Genomic DNA, 17,564 nt, shown 5'->3' on the forward strand with positions numbered 1-17,564 from the left:
GGTCGGAGTGCATGGCGCTATCTCAGCTCACTGCAACCCCCACCTCCTGGGTTCAAGTGATTCTCCTGCCTCAGCCTCCCGAGTAGCTGGGACTACAGACGCACACCACCACGCCCGGCTAACTTTTTTGGTATTTTTGTTTGTTTGTTTTCTTGAAAGACGGGGTTTCACCATGTTGGTCAGGCTGGACTTGAACTCCCGACCTCAGGTGATCCACCCGCCTTGGCCTCCAAAGTGCTTCCTCCAAAGTGCTTGGATTACAGGCGTGAGCCACCAGGCCCAGCCATTTTTTTGGTATTTTTTAGTAGAAATGGGGTTTCACCATATTGGCCAGGCTGGTCTTAAACTCCAGACCTTGTGATCTGCCCACCTCAGCCTCCCACAGTGCTGGGATTACAGGCATAAGCCACCGTGCCCGGCCTGTGTTTACTAGTTTAGATGCACTGAATCCTCCCTAGACCTTTGATTATCACAAGAGGTGGGAAATCCTTCAGCTCTTGGTCTTCCTGAAGGAAAGAATTCAATCAGGAGACACACAGAAAGAGTTAAAGGGTTAAGTAACCTTTATTTAAAAAGAGAGGACACAAAGAAGAGACCCAACTGGCTGCTCAGAAGAATGAGCCAGCCGCTAGTGCCTTAGGAGATTTTATGGGAGCTTTTAGTCATAGAAACAGTACACCCAGAAGGACAGAACAGGGTAGGCTGCTCAAAAGAATGTGTCTGCTCCGGCTGGCGCGGTGGCTCAAGCCTGTAATCCCAGCACTTTGGGAGGCTGAGGCGGGTGGATCACGAGGTCAAGAGATCAAGACCATCCTAGCCAACATGGTGAAACCCCATCTCTACTAAAAATACAAAAATTAGCTGGGCATGGTGGCCCATGCCTGTAGTCCCAGCTACTTGGGAGGCTCAGGTTGGAGAATTCCTTGAACCCAGGAGGCAGAGGCTGCAGTGAGCCAAGATCATGCCACTGCACTCCAGCCTGGTGACAGAGTAAGACTCTGTGTCAAAAAAAAAGTTTCTGCTCGTGCTGCAGATGCTTTTTATGAGAATTTTACATGATTATTCATGTACGTGCTGTTCAGAAGTGTTCTGAGTAAAAAGGGTTTGAGAAGTCCTCTGGGCATGCATGCACTGTGAGTGTACATGCTCATACACACATTGCATGTCTCATTCGCCTCTAAAATCTCCTAACATAGAATAACTTGTTAGAAAATCAACAGAAAAATTAGAATCTCCACCCAAGGGAGTGATTTTTAGTGCTACAATAAACAAATGGGGGCCAGGTGCAGTGGCTTATGCCTGTAATCCCAGCACTTTGGGAGGCCAAGGTGGGCAGATCACTTGACCTCAGAAGTTGAAGACCAGCCTGGCTAACATGGTGAAACCCCGTCTCTAGTAAAAAAAAAAAAAAAAAAAAAAAAAAAAAAAAATTAGCCAGGCATGGTGGTACATGCCTATAATCCCAGCTACTTGGGAGGCTGAAGCAGGAGAATCATTTCAACCTGGGAGGTAGAGTTTGCAGTGAGTCGAGATCATGCCACTGCACTCCAGCCTGGGAGACACAGCAAGACCCTGTCTCAAAAAAAAAAAAAAAAAAAAAAAAAGAAAGAAAGAAAGAAAATGGCTACTCTGGGGTGGGTTAATAGACTTAGAAATGCTCATTAGGGGGGAGAATGCCCTACCTCTGTCATCCCTGATGTCTCTTCTGGGCCAGACAAGCCCAGCCACAAATCACATGTAGCCAAAGTAGCCACTGTCCCCTTTTTGCTGACTGTGTCCGTGGCCAGCATCACCAAGGAGGCCATCAGTGGGCTCCGTTCCTAAAGATTCCTTTCCCAAAGGCTCTCTTGCCTGCTCATGCCTGCCTATCTGCCTGCCCTAATATTTTCCTCCTCAAGTGATGGAGACCCTGAAAAGCTTTGGGTGAAAGGACGTCGTGGGTCTTCTGTAACTACTTCCTGCTGACATGGGACGAAGAAGTCGTCAGTGTCTCCCTCTCTTCCTCAAAGAAACTCCCCCGTAGTTTCCCAGAATCTTTGCCCACTGGCATCCAAGGGGGAGATGTAGGTTCTGGGGCTTCCAAGGACTGTTAGCTGATGTCTTTCCTTTTTGGGGGACTCCGTGTAAAACTGCTTTATCCTAGAAGAGACAAACTTCATCAGTAAATTAAAGAAACAAGGGCCAAAGAGGAGAAGGAAGAGGATAACTGTAGCTGGTCCCAGTAAAGGGACAAACCATTTGAGGGAGGGGAGAGCAGACGTCACAGCCTTCCAGACGGCCCTTGCCGAAGCACCTCCTTTTCCAAACTCATGGAGCCACGTAGCGTGGTCATAGATCTTTCTGATATCCTCCTCTATTGCCCCACTGTTATTGACATAAGTGCAACAGGATTGATTGATCACGGCACAGACTCCACCCTGCTCTGCTAAGAGGTAATCTAAGGCCAATCTGTTGTCCATGACCACGTTGGCCAGAGAATCCAGGGAGGCCTTGAGTTTAGAGATGGCGTCTCCGGTGCTCTTCGCCAGGTTCCCTATTTGCGTGGAGAGATTTCGGAGGGTGATTTCATGATAGGCGAACCCTCCCCACGGGGCGATCATTCCTACGGTCGCTCCTATCCCTGCCAATATGAGACCCAGAGCTCTTTTCTGTCTGGGTTGGGTGGTGTTATAAACGGTTACCCCTATCCCCCGTGGCCCCAAAAGTCCCACAGCACATTCCCCCACATGTTGGATGTTATTGATGCAGGTAAAGAGGTTTGCCGAAGGGGGGTTCGAATAAGTTCTCTTAGGACTTCCCTCAAAGGGCAGTTTATTTTGCTTTGGTCCACATAAAAATACATAGCCAGGAGGGGTACAGGCCCACCGGGGGCTTTTGGTGTTGAACCACCTGTGTAAATGCGACTTCCACCCTGTTTGAATTGTTTGATTGCATGTAGGGGATAGAGGCCCTCCCTGGAGAGCGCTACCTTTTGGCCAAATGTGGGCAGTGTGTGCCTTGGGAAGCGAATACAGAACCCTCCATGTTATTAGCTCTTTTCCTTCCCAAGCTGTACACTGATTCTGGAGTGGCTTCTCTTGATTATTCACTGGGTGATTGCCAGCTGGGCACCAGTGAGTCAAGTTAGGGTGGCAACCTGTTGAGGAAAAACTCATGGGCTGGATGGTGGGAGTGGGGAATTCCTCCGCCAAGGTGACGTTCCAGTCACAGTGTCCTCGAGGGCACGGACAACAGGTTTGGTTTAGAGAAGAGCAGTTGAACAAATACACGGAAGTTTTATAGCTTTGATTGAAAGGTGGAGTGAGATCCAGGCAGGGGACTTGGTACGCTGAGTTAGCAAGTGAAACCTGGAGCGGAACAGATTTATGTTGGCCTTCAGGGATTCCTGAACCAAATGTTAGGTTTAGAGAAAAATTTCTTAACAAAATATATTGGTAAGATGAGGATCTGGTGATGAAGTCGTGACAAATCCAACAGTTGGTTAGATGGTTTCCAGAAGCAATGATTTTGGAGAAATTGACAAGCAAATTTTCACTCCATTGGGCTTGTGAGAGCAGGGGCATGGGAAGGAGGTAAAGATAAAGGAAAAGGTATTTCTCTGTCATAGCGGATTTTCCCTTAAGCTTTATGAAAGCAAAAGGAGTTTGCATCCAAGTCATGGCACCAAAAACAAAAATAAACAAACAAAAAAGAAAGCAGAAGGAAAGTGGTGAAATAGGAGGTAAAGTAATGAAATGGTTAACTGGAGGGTTTAGTGATGAAACAGGCTGTTATCAGGACTTCGGTGGCATGCAAGTTAGGGCCAAAATGAGGGGAATAACCAGTACCACTGCAACCAAGATTCCCAGTACTGAGCTGACCTTCCTGCTGGGTGAAAGAGAAGGCTTTACTTATCTTTTCACTTGAAGAGGAATTTTAAGGCCTCCGTTGGCTCACAAGAATGCTCAGGTGCTGATTCTGTTGTTGGTTCTTTGGGACCTTCCCACAGTTGTACTCGGGAATGATGTATCCAACTGGATATGCCAGCAATGTTGATAGCTGTTGGAATGGAAAGTAAGACAATAAAGGGGGCTTTCCAAAAGGAAGTTGAGACCCAAGTGATGCATCTCTCCAGGTTTTGATGAGGTTTTCTGACCCTGATTGGTATAACGGATGTTGATTACTGAAAGGGTCAAAAGTAGGCAGTACCTTTTGTCCAAACTCCTATAATGCATATATATTGCATATATGTGAATATATATATATATGCAATACATATATATATATATTTTGAGATGGAGTATCACTGTTGTTGCCCAGGCTGGAGTGCAGTGGTACAATCTCAACTCACTGAACCTCTGCTTCCTGGGTTCAAGTGATTCTCCTGCCTCAGCCTCTCGAGTAGCTGGGATTACCAGTGACTGCCACCACGCCTGGCTAATATTTTTGTATTTTTAGTAGAGATGGGGTTTCACCATGTTGGCCAGGCTGTTCTCGAACTCCTGACCTCAAGTGATCCACCCTCCCATAGTACCGGGATTACAGGCATGAGCCACTGCACCTCACCATTTTGTTTTATTTATTTTTTATTTTTTGAGCCTTGTTTTGCAGCCTTTACAAAAATCAGGGTTTTTCCCATGAGATCCTGAAGATTTTCACATAAGGGACCTCTGAGCATTTGTGTTGGCGTTGGCAGTAAAGGTCAAGCTGAAATACGGCATTAATATTTAAGCTCCCGCCTTTGGCCAGGTTCCTGCCCTTCTAGTTCATATGTTGACCAAACCATACTGCAAAGGAAAATCAGTCTCTTTTATTTTACAATCTGAGGATCAACCTTATCCCAGTTTCCAAGGATGGATCCAGGCACGTTCTCAGGTCACTGCAACCTCTGCCTCCTGGGTTCAAGCCATTATCTTCTCTCAGCCTCCCAAGTAGCTGGAATCACATATGCACGCCACCATGCCCAGCTAATTTTTATATTTTTAGAAGAGATGGGGTTTCACCATGATGGTGAGGCTGGTCTTGAACTCCTGACCTCAGGTGATCCACCTACCTTGACCTCCCAGTGTGCTGGCATTTGAGGTGTGACCCACTGCGCCCAACCAAAAGGAGGGATTTCTTTAAGCAGGCATCCTGCCAGTGCTGGTCCCTCCAGTGAAAAAGGAGGCAAGAGAAAGGACGAAGCTGAGTCTCATTTCTGTGGAAAAAAATATAAACATTCGCACGGGTCTGCAGAGGACTCTGGCACCTGGCAGTGAAGCAAAGGTAGCAGGTACTGGATGGGCAGGCCATGCAAGGGGCTTACACATGAAGGAAGAATTCAAGAAATCCCGGTGTCAAGGACAGGGACAGCAAAGAGTAAGCAGAATGACCTGGGAGCGTCATCACCGATGGTGGCGTATTGTGTCCAAGGGAATGAATTGCCAGGAACAGCAAGTGTAAGAGCCGACTTAACACAGCATCGTAGTTTTAGTTAAAAGATAAAGAGCCAGGAGCAGTGGCTCACACCTGTAACTTTAGCATTTTGGGAGGCTGAGGCTGGTGGATCACCTGAGGTCAGGAATTCAAGATCAGCTTGGCCAACATGGTAAAACTCTATCTCTACTAAAATTACAAAAATTAGCTGTGCGTGGCAGCGGGTGCCTGTAGTCTCAGCTACGCAGGAGGTTGAGGCAGGAGAATTGCTTGAACACGGAAGAAGGAGGTTGCAGTGAGCGGAAATCGCACCATTGCACTCCAGCCTGGGAGACAAGAGCCAAATTCCGTCTCAAAAAAAAAAAAAAAAGATAAGGAAGCTCCTAGTCATTGCCCAGTGATGGTATATTCCCTGCCTCTCACAAGCCTTCTGCAGGAGGGTCACCGTGTCTCAGATCTTCCTGGTGTGGACTTGAAAGTCTTCCCTCCTCTGCCTGTCACCCCTGAGGGTGAGCTGAGAAATCAGCCAGAGGGAGCAGAGTCACAGTGGCTGAAGGGCAATGGTACTGGCCATTTGTTAGTAAACACGGTGTGAGAGGAAAAACCCCTCCCCTTAAAGCTGCAAGAAGTGCATTCAGGCAGGAGGTTCTTCCGTGCAGAAAGCAGCAGAGGTCCTCGGCCAGATCATCTGACACCACCTTTTTGGCACTTACCTGGGAGAAGAGTTCACAGGCCAGATAACCAGCCGAAAACACCAGATGTTACCAGGAGGCGGGTGGAAGTCCTCTGGTTCTTGGTCTTGAATTCAGTCAAGGGACACTCAGAAAGAGTTAAAGCCTAAGTACCCTTTATTTAAAGAGACAGGAGCTTAGAAAGAAGAGACACCCTGAATGACAGAACCTGGTGGGCTCCTGAAAAGAAGGAGTCTGTCCTTACTAATGCTGGCCTGACCCTTTTAATGAGAAGTTGACATGATTATTCATGAAGGGGCTGTGCACAGGCGTTATTAGTAAGCACCCTCCGGGAAGTCCTGTGGGCAGGTATAGGCTGTGGCCGTCCATGCTAGTACACACATCGCCTGTCTCATTAGCATCTCAAATCTCCACCCAGGGGTGTGGTTTTTGTTTTTTGTTTTTAATGTTTTTTTTCCCTGTTGTCAAATGATTCCTTATTGAAATATTTTCCTTCGTGCTTCTTACCTAGCTGGGCATTCCACAGCACCACTGTTGACGTCATCTATGATGTCATGAGGGTGGTGGCCATCAACATGACAGCCCACAGACTGGGGCTTTAATGGTTCCAGAGAGTTCTCTGGCTAAAGATCGGTGCCATCTGTCAAGCAACGTTGACCATCTCATCAAAACTGATATTCCCTCTGTGTTTAATGTTTCTCTGTTTCTTTCTGTCTCTGGTTGGTTCCTTGAGGGCTTTGATGACCCAGGCAGAGGTAGAAGATACCATCTCAGTCTGGGCCTGCCTGTTCTGAATGGTCAGTTTCACTATAATCCTCAGGCCCTTCCAGTCACCTGTTGCCTTGGCAATGTCATCACCAACCTTTTTTGGAGACAGACCCAGGGGGCCGATCTTGGGGGCCAGCACAGAAGTGGCACCTACTTTACCCTCAGTGCACCTCAGGTATACGACTTGGATTTCTTTGGGGTTGAACTTCGGCTGCACGGTGGAGGCGGCCGGTGTCGGATGAACCTGGATTCAGGATGGCAAAAGAAACCTGTACATTAGCCTCCTCCAAGCTGAAAGCCAAAAGGTGCTTTATTTTATTTTATTTTTTTTAAGATAGGCTTTCACCATGTTGGCTAGGCTGGTCTCAAACTCCTGACGTCAGGTGATCTGCCCACCTTGGCCTCCCAAAATTCTAGGATTACAGGTGTGAGCCACTGCACCCAGCCTTTATTTTGTTTTTCTTTCTTTCTTTCTTTTTTTTTTTTTTTTTTGAGATGGAGTTTCGCTCTTGTTACCCAGGCTGGAGTGCAATGGCGCCATCTCGGCTCACCGCAACCTCCGCCTCCTGGGTTCAGGTAATTCTCCTGCCTCGGCCTCCTGAGTAGCTGGGATTACAGGCATGTGCCACCATGCCCAGCTAATTTTTTGTATTTTTAGTAGAGACGGGGTTTCACCATGTTGACCAGGATGGTCTCGATCTCTCGACCTCGTGATCCACCCGCCTCGGCCTCCCAAAGTGCTGGGATTACAAGCTTGAGCCACCGCGCCCGGCCGTATTTTGTTTTTGAGACAGAGTTTCACTCTTGTTGCCCAGGCTGGAGTGCAGTGACACGATTTCGGCTCACCACAACCTCTGCCTCCTGGGTTCAAGGGATTCTTCCGCCTCCTGAGTAGCTGGGATTACAGGCATGCACCACCATGCCTGGCTAATTTTGAACTTTTAGTAGAGACGGGGTTTCTCCATGTTGGTTAGGCTGGTCTCGAACTCCCAACCTCAGGTGATCTGTCCACCTCAGCCTCCCAAAGTGTTGGGATCACAGTCGTGAACCACCACGCCTGGCCCTGAACTGTTGTTTTCATAGATAAATGAGGAAGCGAGTTTCCTCAGCTTTAAAGAGAAAGGACACTTTGCTTTTCCCAGCGAAAAGGCTGACTGGGGCTGCGTGGGAGTGTCTGGGGTGTGACGCCCTACAACGTACAGTGGCCCTTCTGGGAATCCCAAAGAAAATTAGTTTAAAAACTCTCATCCAGGAAATGCACCACCTTGTGTTTTGAGCCCTCCCAGAACAAGTGCTAGACCTCCAGAGAGACATTAAGGAGACATGAAAAAGGGTGGAGGCTGAGCCTGGTGGCTCACTCCTGTAATCCCAGCACTTTGGGAGGCAAAGGTGGGTGGATCAACTGAGGTCAGGAGTTCGAGACTAGCCTGGCCAACATGGCGAAACTCCGTCTCTAATAAAAATACAAAAATTAGCCGGGCATGATGGCAGCTGCCTGTAATCCCAGCTACTCGGGAGGCTGAGGCAGGAGAATCACTTGAACCTGGGAGGCAGAGGTTGCAGTAAGCTGAGATTGTGCCACTGCACTCCAGCCTGGGTGACAGAGTGAGACTCCATCTCTAAAAAAAAAAAAAAAAAAAAAAAAAAAAAAAAAAGAGGTGGGAAACAAGTAATCTAAGAATGAAGAAAAAGAAGGAGAATGACCCCCATTCAGGCGCTCCCTTGGTTTTGTGGCACCTCTGCTTGCAAGCATTTGTGTAAAATGGACATATATGGTCTTTTTGTGAAAATTCAGAGCCCAAAGGTCCCCAGCAACTATGGACTTCCTGAGTTCTCTGTCTCTCTGCTTTCTTTTCTGCCTGTTTTAAGTCTGCAATTACTTTTCTACTGAGATAAAATTCACTGTTTGCATCCAACCATTTCTTTTTGTTCTTGTTTTTTTGCAAACCAATGAGTTTTTTTTTTTGAGACGAGTTTCACTCTTGTTACCCAGGCTGGAGTGCAATGGCACGATCTCGGCTCACCGCAACCTCCGCCTCCTGGGTTCAGGCAATTCTCCTGCCTCAGCCTCCTGAGTAGCTGGGATTACAGGCACATGCCACCATGCCCAGCTAATTTTTTGTATTTTTAGTAGAGACAGGGTTTCACCACGTTGACCAGGATGGTCTCGATCTCTTGACCTCGTGATCCACCCGCCTCGGCCTCCCAAAGTGCTGAGATTACAGGCGTGAGCCACCGCGCCCGGCCCACCAATGAGATATTAATATCTCATGGCTAGAGTTCTGAAGTAAAAGTTTTAGGATCTTTGGTTGTATGAGTTTGTGTGTGTGTTTATTTGTACATATACATATTTTATTATGTTTTTAGCCACAAGGTACCAAATTGGCTAAATTTTAAAGAGTACTCATAAATTAAATAATGAGCCCAAATGATTTTCCAGTTCACATAACTTGCACAAAATCTTCAATAGGTTAGCATTGCCCAGCGTGGTGGCTCACACCTGTAATCCCAGGACTTTGGGAGGATGAGGCGGGTGGATCACCTGAGGTCGGGAGTTTAAGACCAGCCTGACCAACATGGAGAAACCCTGCCTCTACTAAAAATACAAAATTAGCCGGGTGTGGCGGCGTATGCTTTTAATCCCAGCTATTCGGAAGACTAAGGCAGGAGAATCGCTTGAACCCAGGAGGCAGAGGGAGGTTTCAGGGAGCCGAGATCGAGACATTGAACTCCAGCCTGGGCAAAAAGAGCGAAACTCCATCTCAGAAAAAAAAAAAAAAAAAAGTTAGCATTAAAATTATTGGTAAAATAATATTAGAAAGGTCTTAAGAATTGCCAGGATACATTTTCATTTGCATTTATTGATCAGGCAACTTCATACTTATTCTTGCCAAATATGATAAGGTGTCAAAATTTGGCATGAGTTACAAAACTATAAACCTGGGCCAGGCATGGTGGCTCATGTCTGTAATCCCAGCACTTTGGGAGGCTGGGGCAGACAGATCACCTGAGGTCAGATGTTCAAGACCAGCCTGACCAACATGAAGCACCATCTACTAAAAATACAAAAATTAGCTGGGTGTGGTAGCTCATGCCTGTAATCCCAGATACTTTGGAATCTGAGGCAGGAGAATTGCTTGAACCCAGGAGGTGGAGGTTGCAGTGAGCTGAAATCACGCCATTGCACTCCAGCCTGGGCAACAAGAGTGAAACTTTGCCTAAAGAAAAAAAAAAACAAAATATAAACCCAGCCTCAAACAGAATGATCTTTGTGTAATATTTGATAAATAAGATTAATATTGGTTTAATTAAAATAGCTAAATCTTGGCCGGGCGCGGTGGCTCAAGCCTGTAATCCCAGCACTTTGGGAGGCCGAGGCGGGTGGATCACGAGGTCAAGAGATCGAGACCAACCTGGTCAACATGGTGAAACCCCGTCTCTACTAAAAATACAAAAAAAAATTAGCTGAGCATGGTGGCGCGTGCCTGTAATCCCAGCTACTTGGGAGGTTGAGGCAGGAGAATTGCTTGAACCCCGGAAGCGGAGGTTGCAGTGAGCCGAGATTACGCCATTGCACTCCAGCCTGGGTAACAAGAGCGAAACTCTGTCTCCAAAAAAAAAAAAAAACAAACAAAAAAAAATAGCTAAATCTTGAGTTATTTAGTAAAATAACCATATATTTAATCTTAAGATTCTCTCTCTCTACTAAAAAAATGCAATTAGCTAGGTGTGGTGGTGCTTGCGTGTAGTCCCAGATACTTGGGAGGCTGAGGCAGAAGAATCAGTGGAACTCAGGAGGTGGGGGTTGCAGTGAGTTGAGATTACACTACATTCCAGCTTGGGTGACAGAGTGAGACTGCATCTCAAAACAAACAAACAAGAAAGATTTAGCAGGACTTGATGTCCTTTCTAGACCTAGGAGCCAAAGTTTTGTAACTTAACGACACAAGGTGAAAAAGAAAAATACATCATTTGTACATTTGTTAATTTATAAGAGAAAGAAAAAAAATGACTTTTACTTAAAAGAGATGATGAAATAAACCATTTCCATGTTCTTTGAGTTGTGGGAGACGATTGTTGAAAGACCTCATTGCTACATGTTTTGTTCGTTTTGAGATGGAGTTTGTTGCTTGTCGCCCAGGCTGGAGTGCAGTGGTGCAATCTCAGCTCACTGCAACCTCTGCCCGCCGAGGGTTCAAGTGATTCTCCTGCCTCAGCCTCCGGAGTAGCTGGGATCAGAGGCCCCTGCCACCATGCCCAGCTAATTTTTTGTATTTTTAGTAGAGATGGGGTTTCACCATGTTGGTCAGGCTGGTCTCAAACTCCAGACCTCAGGTGGTCACCCACCTCAGCCTCCCAAAGTGCTGGGATTACCCGGGCGTGAGCCACTGTGCCCAGCCCCATGGATACATTTATCTGTTCTCTGGGGACCTCTCTGACATCATCTCCTGCCTTTGTCCTCATTGTTCCCCCTCCTCCCGCCATAGAGGCCTCTTTCCTTTCTCTGGTGCTGAGGTTGCCGTGCCTAAGGGCCTCTGCCGGGGCTGCCGTAGTCTGGCCCCTCAGCTGCATGTGTGAACTTGCTTCCTTCCCCAGGTTGATCCTGCCTCACGACCTTCATTTGGGCTCTCCTTCTGCCTAGGACTCCCTGGCCCCTCAGCTGCAGGGGAAAAAAATCCTTCCTTAAGTCTTTCTGCTGATATCACTTTCTTTTTTTTTAATTATAAAAATTTATTACAGGCCAGGCACGGTGGCTCAAGCCTGTAATCCCAGCACTTTGGGAGGCCGAGGCAGGTGGATCACGAGGTCGAGAGATTGAGACCATCCTGGTGAACATGGTGAAACCCCGTCTCTACTAAAAATACAAAACATTAGCTGGGCATGGTGGTGCGTGCCTGTAATCCCAGCTACTCAGGAGGCTGAGGCAGGAGAATTGCCTGAACCCAGGAGGCGGAGGTTGCGGTGAGCCGAGATCATGCCATTGCACTCCAGCCTGGGTAACGAGCGAAACTCCATCTCAAAAAAAAAAAAAAATTATTATAAAAAATTTTTTAGGCCGGGCGCAGTGGCTCAAGCCTGTAATCCCAGCACTTTGGGAGGCCGAGGCGGGTGGATCACGAGGTCGAGAGATCGAGACCATCCTGGTCAACATAGTGAAACCCCGTCTCTACTAAAAATACAAAAACTAGCTGGGCGTGGTGGCGCGTGCCTGTAATCCCAGCTACTTAGGAGGCTGAGGCAGGAGAATTGCCTGAGCCCAGGAGGCGGAGGTTGCAGTGAGCTGAGATCGCGCCATTGCACTCCAGCCTGGGTAACAAGAGCGAAACTCCGTCTCAAAAAAAAAAAAAAAAAAAAAAAAATTTTTTTTTAAAAATTTTTCTTATATAGAGACGGGGTTTTACCATGTTGGTCAGGCTGATCTCAAACTCCTGCCCTTGTGATCTGCCCGCCTTGGCCTCCCAAAGTCCTGGATTACAGGTGTGAGCCACTGTGCCCAGACTTTTTTTTTGTTGTTTTTTTTTCAGATGAAGTTTCACTCTTGTGCCCCAGGCTGGAGTGTAATGGTGCAATCTTGGCTGCAACCTCTGCCTCCCAGGTTCAAATGATTCTCCTCCTTCCCCTTCCTGAGTAGCTGGGATTACAGGTGTGCACAACCATGCCTAGCTAATTTTTGTATTTTTATAGAGATGGGGTTTCACCACATTGGTCAGGCTGGTCTCGAACTCCTGACCTTGTGATCTGCTCACCTTTGTCCCCCAGAGTGCTGGGATTACAGGCATGAGCCACCGAGCCCAGTTTGATACCACCTTCTTAGAGGGGATTTCTGTGAACTCTCACCCCACCCCAATAAAACACTCCAGCCACACCCTCACCTCCTCCTCTGGTTTGTATTGGCTGCTGTGGATGTTTCTTTCTGTTCCTTTCTGTGCACTCTCTGGAACTTGGACAAGGACCCACGGAGAGAGCAGAGCCAGAAGATTGGGGTTGTGCTGGGTGTAAGAGTTAAAGAACGAGGAAAGAAACATGAAACGTGGCTTAACAGTCAAAGACAGGTTTATTTTAGAGAAATAAACTTGAGAGGGTCTTCTGGTTGATTTCAGTCAGGAGCATTTTCTCTTACAGACTAAGCTTGGAATGTTTCTGTGTGAGGGAGTTTTTGGTGGGGTTGGAATGTCTTTGGGCAGAGGGGATAGTTATCTTGGGGCTGACTTCTTTCTACCTGGGGTTGGGGTGAGATTATTTCCAGGCTGGCATGTCTCTGGTAATGGAGGGGTGTAGAATGTTTCTGGTCAGAGATGTTATTTGTGGTTTATGGTCATGTTGACCTTAGCCAATACAATAGGCTGATGTCCTTTGGATTTAGGCAGTTTTTAGTCAAGGTGAACTTAAAAAGGACAGTGCTCATCCAAGATGGTGATACTCCTGCTCTGTCACTGAGCTTGCCCCCTCTGAATAGAGCTCAACCCTGGCTTCACATTAGAGTGCTGAGGCATTTTCTAGGTACTCTTCTGTGCCCCCTTACCTGAGGTTTTTTTCATTCACTAGACTCAGGCCTGTCCTTAATGTGATAATACTTAAAAGTGATTCTATTCTATGTTCTTTTTTTTTCTTTTCTTTTCATTTTATTAAGATAAGGTCTTACTGTGTTGCCCAGGTTTGTCTTGAACTCCTGAGTTCAAGTGATCCTCCCACCTTGGCCTCCTAAAGTGCTAGAATTACAGGTGTGAGCCACTGTACCCAACCCTTTTCTGTGTTCAGAACTGAGCACCAGCCGGGCGCGGTGGCTCAAGCCTGTAATCCCAGCACTTTGGGAGGCTGAGGCGGGTGGATCACGAGGTCAAGAGATCGAGACCATCCTGGTCAACATGGTGAAACCCCGTCTCTACTAAAAATACAAAAAATTAGCTGGGTGTGGTGGCGTGTGCCTGTAATCCCAGCTACACAGGAGGTTGAGGCAGGAGAATTGCCTGAACCCGGGAGGCGGAGGTTGCGGTGAGCCGAGATCGTGCCACTGCACTCCAGCCTGGGTAACAAGAGCGAAACTCTGCCTGAAAAAAAAACAAAAAAACAAAAACAAAAAAAAACAAAAACAAAACTGAGCACCAAGGCTCTGCCCCTTGTTTCTGAAGGATAAGATCAGCTTGTGATCCACAGAGAGGTGAGGGGCTGTGCTTTGCATGGTGTTTGATGAGGCAGAGGTCTGTTCCCTGAAAGGAAGCTCAGTCCAACCCAGCTCCCCCGACCCCCTGCCAGCTTCAGCACGTGTGTGTGATTCTCCAGGAGGAGAGCAGGTTCTGAAGAAAGGGGTCCAAAACTCACTTTTTGGTTTTCCTTTAGGAGCCTGTTGTTTCTGCATTTCCTCTGATGTAGTGAATAGCAGAGGACCATCTTTCCACAGGCCTTGCCTGTGTGGATGACACACAAAAAAAAGAGTGTTAAGGCCGGGCGCCATGGCTCACACCTGTACTTTGGGAGGCTGAGGTGGGAGAATCATGAGATCAAAAGATCGAGACCATCATGGCCGATATGGTGAAACCCAATCTCTACCGAAAATACAAAAAATTAGCTGGGCATGGTGGTGTGCACCTGTAATCCCAGCTACTCAGGAGGCTGAGGGAGGAGAATTGCTTGAACCTGGGAGGCGGATGTTTCAGTGAGCTGAGATGGTACCACTGCACTCCAGCCTGGCAACAGAGTGAGACTATGTCTTAAAAAAAAAAAAAAAACAACCAGCCATCTGACCATCACCTGATGGTTGCCTGACATTCCTGATGTGTGTGTATGGGGAGGGGGAGCCCCCTCCTGCTTTGCCCTGCTCATTCCACAGAACTACCTACTGTAACAAAATGTGACTCTGAAATTGCTAATCTTTGAAGCATCGTGCCTGACATGTTTGCTCACACTCACCCATGCCTTCCCCTGGTCCCTCTCATCTCACTTAGATTCCATTGTGCATGACCTAGCGACATGAACTTCTGAAGAGGCCAGCCTAGCAACATGGTGAAACCCCGTCTCTACTAAAATACAAAAAAAGCAGCCAGGCATGGTGATGAGTACCTGTAATCCCAGCTACTCAGGAGGCTGAGGCGGGGGAATTGCTTGAAACTTGCAAGTGGAGGTTGCAGTGAGCTGAGATCTCACCACTGCACTCCACCCTGGGCAACAGAGCAAGACTCCATCTCAAAAATAAATAAATAAGAAAACCCTCCTCTGCTGAGCTCACCCTTTGGTAAGCATTCACGTGGGACTCAAATATCCTCACTGTTTTTGACCACTTAGGTCCATCCACATACCTCTTCCCCAAATGTTTCTGTCATCAGTTTTTCAATCATGCTCCTTCCAGCGACCATCCAGCCACACCATTAGCGACAGCCCACGAATCAGCATAGAGTCGCACATCTGGCCATTTCTTCTTCCGGCCAAAGTGCACAACCAGGTGCGCTGCTCAAAGTTCTGCTCACTGGGAAGATTTCTCTTCACTGCTCTTCTTCAGGGACTTTTACAAAGTGGTGCAGCTGTCCACTTTCAGGTGGTACCTGCATGTCATGCCGAATCATCTGTAATTTGGGCCTTAGTCTTTTGCTCTGTTAACTGATCATAGGGAGTTCCCCATGAGTCCATTGGTGCAGGCTGAGAGAGAGAAGACAGGGCGGTGGGAGTAGGGACTGTGGGCATTTGAGCCACTTCCTCATGTAACTTACTTAGGCTTTCAGGAACTGCTTGAGCCCACCAAGTACATACCATTCCCATTTGATGATGGAATGCGGCTGTGCGTGCCCAGCTTTATGGCTCTGTGAGTCAGAAAACACTCAGGTCATGACAGGCAGTTCAGGTCCCACGGTAACTTGGTGACCCGTAGTCAAATGTTCAGTTTCTACCAAGGCCCAGTAACTGAGAGCTGTCTTTCAAAAGGTGAGGCGTTATCTGCAGAAGATGGCAGGGCCTTGCTCCAAAATCCTAGAGGCCTCCACTGTGACTCACCTATGGGGGCCCGACGAGGGCTCCAGACAGCATCCCTATCTGCCACTGACACTTCAAGTACCATTGGTTCTGCTGGGTCCTATGGTCCAAGAGGCAGAGCAGCTTGTACAGCAGCCTGGACCTGTTGTGGAGTCTTCTGTTCTGGAACACACTCAAAATTGGTGGTCTTTTGGGTCATTTGTTAAGCAGGCTGGAGTGACACACCCAAATGAGGAATGTCTTGTCTCCAAATCCAAACAGGCCGACTAGGTGTTATGACTCTTTTTTTTTTAGAGATGGGGTTTCTACGTGTTGGTCAGGCTGGTCTCGAACTCCCGACCTCAAATGATCCGCCCGACTCGGCCTCCCAAAGTGCTGGGATTACAGGTGTGAGCCACCGCACCCGGCCTATGACTCTTTCTTGGTTGTAGTAGAGGTCCGAATACAACAACCTGTCCTTCAACTTAGAAGGAATCTTTTTTTTTTTTTCTGAGACAGAGTTTTGCTCTTGTCACCCAGGCTGGAGTGCAGTGGCTCAGTCTCGGCTTACTGGAATCTCCTTCTCCCAGGTTGAAGCAATTCTTCTGCCTCAGCCTCCTGAGTTGCTGGGATTATAGGCACCTGTTACAACACGTGGCTAATTTTTCGTATTTTTAGTAGAAGTGGGATTTCACCAGGTTGGCCAGGCTGGTCTTGAACTCCTGACCTCAGGTGATCCACCCACCTCGGCCTCCCAAAGTGCTAGGATTACAGGTATGAGCCTCCTCAGCCAGCCAGAAGGATTATCTTGGCAGGCCCCACATCCCTGGAGCCCTAGAAATTTCACTGAGGCAAAAGAATCCTGAATTTTACTCAGATTTATTTCTTGTCCCCTGGCATACAAATGTCTCACCGGCAAATTCAGTGTGGTTGCTGCTTGTTGCTCACCGGGTCCAATCAGCATAACGTCATCAATGTAATGGAGCCGTGTGATACCTTGTGAAAGCAAAGCGATCAAGATCTGTGTGAACAAGATTATGACATAAAGCTGGAGAGCCCATATTCCCCCGAGGTAGGACAGTGAAGGTATATTGCTGGTCTTGCCAGCTAAAGGCAGATTCCTTCCGGTGAGCCTTACGGATAGGAATGGAAAGAGAAAAAAAAAAAAAAGCATTTGCCAAATCAGTGGCTGCATACCAGGTACCAGGAGATGTGGTAATTTGCTCAAGCAATGAAAACATACTGGTACAGCAGCTGCTAGTGGACTCCCCACATGGTTGAGCTTATGATAATCTACTGTCATTCTCCCAGAACCATCTGTCTTCTGCACAGGCCAGATAGCAAAGCTGAATGGGGATGTGGTGGGAATCACCACCTCTGCGTCTTTCAAGCCCTTAATGTGGCACTAAGCTCTGCAGTCCCTCCGGAGATGTGATTTTTCTTTTCTTTGAGACAGAGTCTCACTCTGTCGCCCAGGCTGGAGTGTAGTGGTGCCATCCTGGCTTACTGCAACTTTTGCCTCCTGGGTTTAAGTGATTCTCCCTGCCTCAGCCTCCTGAGTAGCTGGGATTACAGGTGGCCGCCACCATGCCTGGCTAATTTTTGTATTTTTAGTAGAGATGGGGTTTTGTCACGTTGGCCAGGCTGGTCTTGAACTCCTGACCTCAGGTCATCCACCTGCCTCAGCTTCCCAAAGTGCTGGGATTACAGGCATCAGCCACCACACATAGGCTTTTTTTCTTTTCTTTTCTTTTCTTTTTTTTTTTGAGA

The 17,564-nt window shown here is 47.5% G+C and overlaps 2 protein-coding genes and 1 pseudogene across 2 annotated transcripts in view; 1 reads left to right on the top strand and 2 right to left on the bottom strand.

Moving 5' to 3' along the window:
- The window catches only part of LOC120362775 (uncharacterized), a 114,990-nt gene that overhangs the window by 12,183 nt on the left and 85,243 nt on the right, over positions 1-17,564 (top strand). The window lies entirely within an intron of this gene.
- LOC101034832 (endogenous retrovirus group V member 2 Env polyprotein) lies at positions 2,004-3,605 on the bottom strand. The gene has a single exon (XM_003944096.4). It carries the CDS (start codon positions 3,603-3,605, stop codon positions 2,004-2,006), a length of 1,602 nt encoding a protein of 533 aa, XP_003944145.4.
- On the bottom strand, positions 6,590-17,097 carry LOC120362707 (large ribosomal subunit protein uL11-like; annotated as a pseudogene).

The sequence above is a fragment of the Saimiri boliviensis genome, chromosome 14, assembly GCF_048565385.1.
Source record: "Saimiri boliviensis isolate mSaiBol1 chromosome 14, mSaiBol1.pri, whole genome shotgun sequence".
NCBI classification, from domain to species: Eukaryota; Metazoa; Chordata; class Mammalia; order Primates; family Cebidae; genus Saimiri; species Saimiri boliviensis.